An 11,920-nucleotide genomic window follows, 5' to 3' on the forward strand; every position below is an offset into this window, starting at 1 on the left:
CCAGCCTCCTTGGCAGCTACTGATGCCGTCGTGCGAGGTGACTCCAGGACAGTCCCGATGGCGGAGCCAACCCTGGAGAGAAGTGGTAGGTACTCCCTCTGTAAACCCGGAAAGCAGACTGAGATGGGGATGTCTGCCTCCTCTACTAGCACGTCCGAAGTCGGGTCAAAACCATGTCGCCACTGTCGAAAGTGGGCGCGTGATGCTCGGATGGCCAGTGGACTCATAGCAATGACCTTGGAAGCCATCTCGGAGGTCTTGAACTTGATCTGGTAGTACCCCCGTCCGAGAATCTGGACATCCAAGATCTTGCCCACCTCTGCGAGAAGGCGGGCCTGGAGAAAATCTCGCAGCTCTCCTCTGCTAGGTCGGGTGCCGAGAACCTTGCAGATGACCGAAGTCGCCTGCAATCTCTCTACCTCTGCGACAAGGCTCGCTTGCTCTGTAGGCGATAGAGCAGGTCGAATGGTGGACTCAGCGGGGTCGGGCGAGGGGGCTTCTGGCGAGTCCCTCTGTGGTGAAGCTGGAGTCTCCATCTGTGTCTACTGCTGTGGCGTAAGAAGGTGGCGACGACGAGAGGGCGGTGCAATTCGGCGCGCCAACCACTGCTCCAAAGAAATGAAACAGGTGCCAAAGGTGTCGATTTGCAGAGAGTTGTCGATGCGGAGGAACCCCACGGGCGGGCTAGCGGGCCAAGGCCGAGGGGGGGGGGGGACGGGCAGGTATGGATAAGGGTAGCGCGAGGGGGGGCAGCGGGGGACTGAGGCGGCAGCTGGGCTGGGGGCAAGCGGGCGGGCAGGGATAAGGGCAGCGCGAGGGGGGGCAGCAGGGGACTGAGGGCAGGCGGGGGGGGCGGGAGGCTGTAACAAACTGCTGACGTGTCAAAGCCTAAAGAATGGAGCCAACTTACAGATGCCGGCCGAGGGGCCTAAACCCTAATTTCTGCCAGAAACCCTAACTGCTGAAACCCTAATTCTGGAAACCCTAACCCTAAAACCTGCAAACCCTAATTTCTGCAAGAAACCCTAATTGCTGCAAACCCTAATTCTGAAAACCCTAACCCTAAAACCTGCAACCCTAATTTCTGCCAAAAACCCTAACCCTAACCCTAAGGCAGCAGACAAATTCCGAAAATTGCGCTGACATGATGACGTGGCAGGCTGTACAGATTTCCGTAAATTGCGTTGGCAGCTTTTGGCATTGCTTTTTGGACCAGAAGTTTTTGAAAACTTTTTATGTTTTTTGGAGGAGAAGCTTTTGAGTTTGAAAGCTTTTCATATAAACTGCTTTTCAGGCCAAGGGCCTTTAAATATGAGGCTAGGGCTCATTCTCTGGCATGCTTCCTGAAGAAGGTGCAGAGTCTGGAGTACCGGTTTGTACTTTGATGATGCAATATAAAGAAATACCGAAAGGGGCGCCAAGGTTTGGGGCCAATACTCTCTGGGGTGGAATTCCGCCACTTCGTGTCGCGTGTCGTCTCTCCCTCTCTCTCTCAGTTCAGTTGTTATTGAAGTGCTAAAAGTCTGTTCAGTCTGTTCTTTTCTATTGGCATGTGGTGCCCGCCTTGTGACAGAGGCAGCCAGCTGATGAGGGTAGCGTGCGCGGGGGGGGGGGGGGGCAGCGGCAGCGCTGGGGGGAGGGTGGGAGCGATGGGGTTAGCACAGCAGCAACGAGCACGTTCTAAGGTAGACTTTGCCACTCGTCAAGACTTTGTAAGTTTGTAAAACTTCTTCTTCTTCTGCTTCTTCTTCTTAAAGTTTTGGCCCCTTGGCCGGGATCTGAAGGTTGGCTCCGTTCTTCAGTGGCTTGACATGTCAGCAGTTTGTGACATCACCCCTTCTTGAAAGAAAGTAATCGTCCGCGATTACAACATATCTGCAAAACAACTCAAGTTAGCTCAAAAATTTCCAAGGGTCATTCCGAGGGACAATCTGTTTGCTCTTTTTTTTGTTAAGGAGTTGGCTTCTCCTTTCAGCTCTTTTGTTAAGGAGTTGGCTTCTCCTTTTGTCCAGATTCGAACTCTTGATATTCATGCGTAGTCAAATTAGCCATCACACCCAGACCGCACTAATCTTCCATGGGTGTCTTGATGCACTAAAATTACATACCCACGCAATCTAATCCAATTAGGAATATTCAGTGGTTGGCACATCACAATGCAACACAAATGCTCACATATGCATGTTACAGACACAGAAACTTGAAGTCGCCGATGAACACTCCCCCCGCAAATAACCATCCAGGTCCGGGCCATTAGCTGTTCAACGACTCTCTCATCACTCCTCCGGCAAATAACCTAGAAAGGTCCGGTCCATGAGATATAAAGGCCTTTTACAACCAAACGCCCCCACACCGCAGCCCGTGTCATTTGGAGGTGCTGAGAGTAACCACTGCTCAGACTTCTTAATACTCGCCCCGTAAATAACCACAAGGGTCCGGGCCATGAGTAAAAATAGCACTTTTCAATCATTCAATACTTCCCCCGCAAATAATCACAAGGGTCCGGACCATGAGTATGAATAAGCATTCTCAAACATCATTTCTCACTACTCCACCCGGAAGTAAAATCACCAATCATTGAAACTAGCATTAAAACCAAAGTCAAACAATTCAAATTGGCACCAAGACAAGTTCAAAACAGATACCATCCATTTCAAACAAATTCCAAACAGGAGCACCAAACAAGTTCTCAAACAGAACTCAAACTTAAAAAGCAATCTCGACATCAGCCGAGCTCGAAAAGTCGATTGACTTTCCATCCTGAAACCTGCACCAAAAAAATTAGGGGGGTTTCCTTCCATAAGGTCGTAGCTGACCGCACCATGCTCCATAAGCTCTTGGACAGACAATGTTCCTGTGGCGGTGATGGTAGTAGACATAGCAATCACACCGGACCTCCGAGGGTATCAACGAGAGACACCTACTAAGAGATGTCTAGAAATTTCAAGTTATAATCTGCTAGGGTTTCCATGGGAAGGAAGATGTCAAAAACCATATAACTTCGGGCAAAAATTTTCTTAAAGCTTGCCAAGTCCTTGGAGTGTGCGGCTTGGTAGCTATAGACATCAACATCTGCATGGCACTGCTTTTGAGAAAAACAGTGACTCGAAACAAATCTTGGATCCTTCTCTTGCAAGTGATTTTTATGGCATGACATGAGCGGTGAAGACGGGAGCGCGCCCGATGCGCGATGAAGTAAGGGTGGGAGTGCCTAATAAGTCCGGGGTCGGGACCCGATAATTAAAATCGGGTAGTCTCTGGTTTGCTCTGTCTGCTCTTTTGTAGGACCTGTATGCTTTCAGAAAAGCAAACGCCTAATGCTCTGATACCACTCTCACAAGACGAGCACCATGCGCCAATAGAAAAGAACAGACTGAACAACTTTAAGCACTTCAAATAACAACTGAACTGAAAAAGATGCACGACAGGAGACGGGGAGTGGCAAAGTTCCACCCCAAGAGAGCACTTGCCCCAAATGTTAGCGCCCCTCTCGGTATTTCTTTTACCTTAGTTGTTGGTTTCTTTCCAATGATTTTTGTTTTATTTTTGAGACCCTCTTTTTGAAGTTGCAAATGGTCGGACATTGTATGACCAATGTGAACGCTAGTTTCACCCGCAGACAGGAAGTTGGTCGGCACTGGAATTCATATAGTGAGAGGATCTCTAGGCTTAGTTCAAGATCATGTAGGTTCCCAGGTCGCACATAGCAAGTTGATTAATACTAGGAAGTGAACTCAATAAAGGCACAAAGTCAAGGTGGGATCACCAAAAGAAAATACCCACAATTGGGCCACATTGCATTTTTGGATGCGGTCCCAATGGGGATAGATGGTCAGAAGGCCACTAGGAGCCCAATGGAAGCATCTCCTAAAAATTAGGGCACTGCTATTTTGGGCCATGAAATGTGTTTGCGTCATTACCTTCAGAATGACAAGGGGAACATTTTACAACTTTGTCGCAAAGTCAACTAGGCAACCAGTCGGGAGATTTTTAGGCGGTAACCCCAAAACGGGAAAATGCTTGTAATCGCCAAGTGGGACAAAATGGTGCACTTTCTTGCCGAAAAATGGGCGCTGATTTTCATAGCTGGGAGGCTCATTTGCAGTCTTCTGACACAGGTTAAGAGCTATGGAGTGCATGCTTTCCTCTCTATGTACAGTGTGGTGCTAGGAGTGATGACCTGCACACTACACACTGCTCTCTCTCTCCCCTACGTGCAGTTATGTGATGCCCCACAAGAGGGCTCTTCATTTGACTAACGTACAGCTGTGTGGTTTCATGCTTTTGTGTTGAGGCGAGAGCGTCCTTGAGCAGGAATAGAAGTAGCTAATTGCTACTCCAAAGCAGGCACCGGTGAGGGTCATAACCTCACCGTACACGTGCGAATTCAGCGCTGGTTATGCGTTGTATTTTGACTGTTTTTCAGCCATACGGACGCCAGAACCCTTGGGAATAGTGCCCCATTGCTAGAGGGCCGTTCAGGGACTGTTTAAGGCTGAAAACAAGGCAAAAACTAGTAAATACAGCCAGCTGAATTTACTATTTTTGGGCAGGAATCATTGGGCAGGAATCAGAGGGTTTATGCCAGTGGAAGTGAGTTCTAGCAGGGGAATTGGTTTTGGCCAAGTTTTGGGGTTGTTATGCTGCCGAAATTTTGCCAAAATAGGCGATATCTAGTTGGATACAAGTAAAGAATTCCCAGGATTCTACTTTGTAATCTACCATCTTAAAGAATAAAGAAATACCGAAAGAGGCGCCAATTTTGGGGCCTACAGGTTGTCGGCATCTGCTCGGAGCATTCTAGCTTCCGAGCCGTGTGTGAACTTAAGCGTTAATTCCCGTCGCAGGTCCTTTTTCAGAGTACTCTCTCTCTCTCTATGTCTAAAGTAAAATAAAGAATTTCGGGTGAAAGCCAAAGCCTATCGCCCCACGGGCCGGTTCCAAGGTTCCATTGCCGAGATATCAATCACTTTTTCCTCAAGAAGTGAGCTTGGTTGTTTTGGGTAAAGACAGAGTACAGTAACGCGGGATTACACTATGGCCGACAAAGGGAAGGACATTATGGAAGAGGGTTCCTCTTCGAAGGACAAACAGGAAATTCCTATGGTGCTCGAGATTGGCAAGAGCTCATGGCCACGTCAGTCTGTACCTCCTATTGATATGAATGTCCCTCCAGTACAGGGCTTTATGACTAGGCAACTAGAGGATGATGCGTTCAGGACTCAATTAGTTGCCGCGGTGAATGTGTTTTCGCAACTGGTGCAGAACCCAAGGTTTATGGAGTTCTTGCAAGCGCCACCAGTGCCACAGCAAAATAGGCAACCTACACCGCGAACAGAGCAAAGGCTCTCACTTTCCTCCAGTAGTTTGATACAGCTTATGCAAGAGGGAATTTGTCACGTGACACATCCAACCCTATGTGTCCGTGGACAAGCTACATCACGACAAGGGTTCAGTCAATCCAGTCAGTCTAGATTTAGAAGTGATCTGGCACTTTTGCGAGTCTATTCGTAGACCGTGCATGCCTAGTCACTTAGTGTAGATGCATATCCTCTGGTTGCACACAGCATGATCATAAGCATTCCCATCAGAATCCTTCAGGGAAATTTTCCAATGCATTTAGCCTATTTTCCCTATTTTTGACATTTTTCACTTATCATTTTTAAGTGACTTTTGTTGGAAAGTAGGTAGGGCAAATTGAGTAAGTTTGTATATAAGCAAACCAAAGCTAGCACTAAATGGCAGAAGAGGCAGTAGGAGCTCCACCGCTCAACAGGCAACTTCTCAAGCAAGACTCCCCAACCTAGGCGATTCCACCCCAAGCAGAGCCTCCTAGCGATTTTCCAAGTACCTGGCGTTTTCCATGCAAGATCTTCATCAGCAGAAGTTCCCAGCACTTAGGTTCCAGATCTCCCACATCGCCCACTTTTGGGCTGGCGTTTTTCATCAATGAAGCAACAGCAGATTCAGCCCTGAAAGACCTGCAGTTTCAGCCCAAAGAACATCAGTTTTCAGCCCTACAGTAGATGCAGATTTTCAGCCATAAAGACCAGCAAAATCAGCATTTTCCATAGCGTTTTCGGCAACAGCAGATTTCAGCCCATAGCGTTTTTGGACAGCAGATAAAAGGTTGCAGATTTCAGCCCTTAGGTCGGTCTCGCCATCACCGTCGTCGACACCAACATAGCCTAGACTTGCATCAGTCACATGCATTCAGTTTGTACCAGTTTGTGCAATCATAAGTAGACCACTCTCGCCGACGAGAGTGGGGCCTTCGGAGGAGGGTTTTACAACGTCTCTGGTGTCGTATTCTCTTCTCTCTCTATCTCTCAGTCTCATACACTTGCACGCACAGTGTCCATTCACTTTGTTCATCATTGCACTCTCTCATTAAGAACGGAAGGCTCTCCCTTCCATAAGAAAAAGGAACCTTGAGCACAATTCGGAGCACTCATCTTGAGCAAAGTTCAAACATTCATTCCGCTGCACCTTACAGAATTTTACAGAGGCCTCCAAAGTCAGGAAAGCTGCCACTTTCTTAAAGGACAGGTTGCAAGACGCTACTTGGTGAAGCTCAAGAACTATCCGCCTATGGATGCAAAGTGGATGGAAGAGCATGAACTGTCAGAGTCACCAAATGTATTGCAGCTTTACCTTGAAGCCTTTGGGTTACAACCTACTTATGCCCCAACCCAACGTGTGCAAAGGAGGCATAATGATAGAGCTAGCACATCAAATGTACATATGAATTCAGTGTAATATATGGAAATGACAAAAGTATGAAGGTCTCATTAAGTCATTTGTATCTATGTGTTACGACCTTTCTTGCGGATACATACGAGGATCAAAGAGTGCTAACAACACAAGATCATCAGTGGCGTGTATTTATGGTATGCAATCGAGGACGTTTGCGATTCAAGAGGGGGGTATGTCACGAGGACGTGGCAACTGTTAACTATGTCATGAGGACGTGGCAATTGCTAACCTTAGTTGTTGGTTTCTTTCCAATGATTTTTGTTTTATTTTTGAGACCCTCTTTTTAAAGTTGCAAATGGTCAGACATTATATGACCAATGTGAACGGTAGTTTCATCCGCAGACGGGAAGTTGATCGGCACTGGAATTCGTATAGTGAGAGGATGTCTAGGCTCAGTTCAAGATCATGTAGGTTCCCCCGTCGCACTTAGCAAGTTGGTGGATACTAGGAAGTGAACTCAATAGAGGCACAAAGTCAAGGTGGGATCGCCAAAAGAAAATACCCGACAGTTAAGCCACATTGCATTTTTGAATGCGGTCCCAATGGGGATAGATGGTCAGAAGGCCACTGGGAGCCCAACGGAAGCATCTCCTAAAAATTAGGGACGGCTATTTTGGGCCATGAAATGTGTTCGCGTCATTACCTTCGGAATGACAAGGGGAACATTTTACAACTCTGCGGCAAAGTCAACTAGGCAACCATTTTTAGGCGGCAACCCCGAAACGGGAAAATGCTTGTAATCGCGCCAAGTAGCACAAAATGGTGCACTTTCCTCTTGCAGAAAAATGGGCGCTGATTTTTATAGCTGGGAGGCTCATTTGCAGTCTCGTGTCACAGGTTAAGAGCTATGGAGTGCATGCTTTCCTCTCTATGTACAATATGGTGCTAGGAGTGATGACCTGCACACTACACACTGCTCTCTCTCCCCCCTACGTGCAGTTATGTGATGCCCCACAAGAGGGCTCTTCATTTGACTAATGTACAGCTGTGTGGTTTCATGCTTTTGTGCTGAGGCAAGAGCCTCCTTGAGCAGGAACAGGAGTAGCTAATTGCTACTCCAAAGCAGGCACCGGTGAGGGTCATAACCTCATCGTACAGGTGCGAATTCAATGTTGGTTATGTGCTGTATTTTGACTGTTTTCCAGCCATACGGAGGCCAGAACCCTTGGGAATAGTGCCCCACTGCTAGAGGGCCGTTCGGGGACTATTTAGGGCTAAAAACAGGGCAAAAACCAGCAAATACAGCAAGCTGAATTTACTGTTTTTGGGCAAGAATCAGAGGGTTTATGCCAGTGGAAGTGAGTTCTAGCAGGGGAATTGGTTTCGGGCAAGTTTTGGGGCTGTTATGCTGTCGATAGTGAGTTCTAGCAGGGGAATTGGTTTCGGGCAAGTTTTGGGGCTGTTATGCTGTCGATATTTTGCCAAAAGAAGCGGTATCTAGCTGGATACACGTAAAGAATTCCCAGGACTCTACTTTGTAATCTACCCTCTTAAAGAATAAGGAAATACCGAAAGGGGGGCCAATTTTGGGGCCTACAGGTTGTCGGCGTCTGCTCGGAGCATTCTAGCTTCCGAGCCGTGTGTGAACTTAAGTGTTAATCCCCGTCGCAAGTTCCTTTTGCAAAGTACTCTCTCTCTATATCTAAAGTAAAGTAAACAATTTCGGGTGAAAGCCAAAGCCTACCGCCACACGGGCCGGTTTCAATGAGTCTATTGAAGCCTTTCAAGGGTGAAGTGTCAGTCGACAGGGAGCCTGAAGAGCAACCTGAAGTGGAAGAGAGCGAGGAGATACTCGTTCCAGAACAAATGCTGCCTCACAAGGAAAGGAAAGTGAAAGGTAAAGTGATACAGCGGCTCTTAGTGAAATTCAAGAACTATACGGCATTGGATGCGAAGTGGATGGAGGAGGAGGACCTAGCAAATACTCCTCAGATATTGGAACTTTACCTTGAGGCTTTTGGTCTAGCTACGTCTATTTTGAGAGATCCCGTAGATCAACAGCAGGGTTGAATCTGGTGCAGACGGGACTGCACAAAAGGGAAGTTATTCCGCTCCTTTGTCACAGATTCCCAGATAGAATAAAGTCACTGATTTTCCTTTGGATTTCAGGGATACTAATGTGTTGACAATATTCTCATGTATGACCTTTATGAATGAAAAATCTAGAAATGGAAATTTTCTACAATGAATCTGACCTGTGTGTGTGTACTCTCATTTGGTCATGTTTGAGTGCAGATTTGAAAGACGAAATGACTGCAACATTTCGCTCTTAAGATTCTATAGGCATGATCACAATAAGAATTAGCTAATCCGACATCAGTGGTCACGTGTAGATCTAAATGCGATTGCTAAGTACATTGCTAGGAAACATGGTCCTAGAACTGAATGAATTTTTATGTGATATGATTTGAATATGATGTGAATTTCCAATGAGTGTCGTCTTTGTGCAAGTGCTAAATTTGTGTCGTCTAGTGCATCGGTACTTAGATTCAGTGTCTACTGAACTGGTTTTATGGCTTCTGTCTGTTTTCGCAGGCGTAATCGAGGGCAATTGCAATTCCTTCAAGAGGGGGATTTGTCACAAAGTGATCACGTGGCATACTAACCGGACACAAGTTGCCCCAACTTATGGGCACCGGCCGAGGGGGGGGCAAGGGACACAAGGAAATAAAAGAATGCCTATTGTCCAACTGTACGAACGCCGCAACTTGCGTTGATTGCTGAGGTGGCACAGCATACGACAGTTCCGCAAATCGCGCTAACAATGTTGACGTGGCATAGCATTCGGATTTCCGTGTCTTGCGCTAGGAGCTTTTGGAGTCAAAAGCTTTTGAGTTTGAAGCTTTTTATGTAACTGCTTTTGAGAGCCCTAAGGGCCTTTATATATGAACCAAGGCCACTCTCTGGCTCAGTTGGCTGATGAGCTGCACAGCAAAGAGGACCCTCGCGACTTGTAACTTTGCTCAAGCATTAATATAAAAATAAATACCGAAAGGGGCACCGGCTTTTGGGGATAGTACCTCAGGGCACGGACCTACGTTGGGTCGTGTAGAAGTCTCTTAAGTGTAATTAAGTTTATTGAAGTGTTGTGTACTGATTTCTCTCACGTGTCATGTCAAATTCTTGATTTGGTGTGTCCAAGTTTGTTACAATTGGCAACCAAAGTCTGGTGCACCTTTCTCTATTTATTTTTATATCAATGCTTGAGCAAAGTACAAAGTCCAAGGATCCTCTCTGCTGCAGTGCTCCCAAGCAAATCTGATAGAAGAGAGACCTTAGTTACAGATTTATAGGCCCATGGCCTTCCAAAAGCAGTACATGAAAAGCTTCGAGTCCTAAAAGCATCCAGTTCCAAAAGTGTCTGGTCCCATGAGTTTGCGCCAAAAGCTTGGAATGAAATTTGTGCCGAAAATCCGTACACAGTGGCACATCAACAACCAACGCGTTTTGCGGACGTCCGTACAACTTGCCACGTCAACAACCAATGCTAGACTTTATTTTTTTACTTTGCATCCCTTAAGCCCCATCGGACGAGACCTCATACGTTGGAACAACTTATAAAATCATTTTATCTGTCAGGGTCTGTCCGGGTGGACATGCCACATCATCACTTTGTGACAGAGGGGCATCATCGCACCCCTTTCTCGGCTCTACTCAGAGTGACCATCTCACCCCCTCCCATGTATTCTATCCTTAAGCCTAGCAAATGAGAGCGGTTTTGTTCCATAGAGAGCATATTGTACACCATAACATGCTCCAATTAGGATGCATTTTGGGAACGCTTATGTACATAGCTTCAACTCAGGACATTGGAGTTGTATGTGCCCATCATTGAGTTTTGTTCAGAGCTACCATCTACAAGTTTTCTTTTCATTTTAGTTCATGCATGATACTACATGGACATGGACATGGATATCATTGCATATTGTTCGTCTCATAGGCCAACATGGCCATTCGCAGTCATTAACTCTCTCTCTCTCTCTCTCTCTCTCTCTCTCTCTCTCTCAAAGTCACTCAAAAGGCACAGGAATATGGATTTCAAACAAGCTCACAACACTCCAATTGAAGAACAAAACAAGTGAACCGGCTAAAGTATGAAAATCCAAGAAAAATGGGAAGTGGCAGTCTACAGAGGAGGCAAAGCTATAAAAAAAAGAATTCCACAATCCTCTACAAGCCACCAAGATATACAGGCCACCCATCCATCTATGTCACTACACACACATACCCCATACACATGGTGATTGCTAACATTGTAATGAAAATCTCTTCTGAGGCATATAAACATCTGGAAGTGGATTTGTTTCTTTTTTTCCTTCTTTTAATGCCTATATAGCATGATACTCTTTGGGGGATGTATCTGGTCTGTCCTATACGTCAATTTTGGCCTATACAAGACGTCAGTAAAGGCTTTCTTTCTTTCTTTCTTTCTTTTTTTCTTTCTTTCTCTCTGTCAAAATAATCGCCTCTAATGCATAACAATGCAATGGCACAGAGGCAAGCACTCACTCTTCAGAAATTCTTCCAAATAGGGCATGTTGACGATCTACGCCAAACCCTGACAAGCTTCCAAGGTGCGCTAAGCTACTGATGCCTGTGATACTGACGCTGTGTCCGGGGGACGGCACGTCAATAGTGTTGGGACCTCTGATCGTCCGGGTGTGCTAGGGCTTAAACGCTAACCAGTGACATCAGTGCTTTCAAAAACCAACTTAAATGTACCCGTCAAAAGACTAGAGAGGGAGCAATTGTGGATCGTTGGATAAAGCATTTCGATTAGTGCCACATGGCAAGTAAACACTGGCGAACTTATTGTCTTCCTATTCTTACAAAGAGGGGCAGTAGGTGTGGTTTTTTTTTGGCAAATGCTGAAAAAGTGGAATCTATGGAGGTGGCTCTCGCGACTTTCTTCTCTCTTTGTGCCTCGCACTGTAGGAAATCTCTTTCTCTCGTGCGTGTGAAGCAAAGCAACTATTGAACAGAATGGGCAAAAGGGGGGGACGGGGGTGGGTGGGATTTTCTCTATGAATGATTCTTTTTAAAATGAGCAAGTAGGCATGTTTAAACAAGCGGGGCATTAACTAGTTCATTTGGATTGGAGAAGATTAATACCTTCCCCTTGTATAGTACCCATCGAAAACCTAGAGAAACCCTAACCATGGCC

At 46.2% G+C, this 11,920-nt stretch overlaps 1 protein-coding gene across 2 annotated transcripts in view; it reads right to left on the reverse strand.

The window, feature by feature from the left end:
- The window catches only part of ING1 (RING/FYVE/PHD zinc finger superfamily protein), a 111,001-nt gene extending 99,548 nt beyond the window's left edge, over positions 1 to 11,453 (reverse strand). For both annotated transcript variants that reach the window (XM_086489368.1, XM_086489367.1), the window contains exon 1: positions 11,266 to 11,453. In XM_086489368.1, coding sequence (XP_086345494.1) covers positions 11,266 to 11,293 — 28 coding nt within the window. In that variant the 5' untranslated portion in view covers positions 11,294 to 11,453. The remainder of the gene's footprint in view (positions 1 to 11,265) is intronic.
- Positions 11,454 to 11,920: the final 467 nt, after the last annotated feature.

Source organism: Adiantum capillus-veneris, chromosome 18 (assembly GCF_014529385.1).
Source record: "Adiantum capillus-veneris isolate H3 chromosome 18, ASM1452938v2, whole genome shotgun sequence".
Taxonomy (NCBI): Eukaryota; Viridiplantae; Streptophyta; class Polypodiopsida; order Polypodiales; family Pteridaceae; genus Adiantum; species Adiantum capillus-veneris.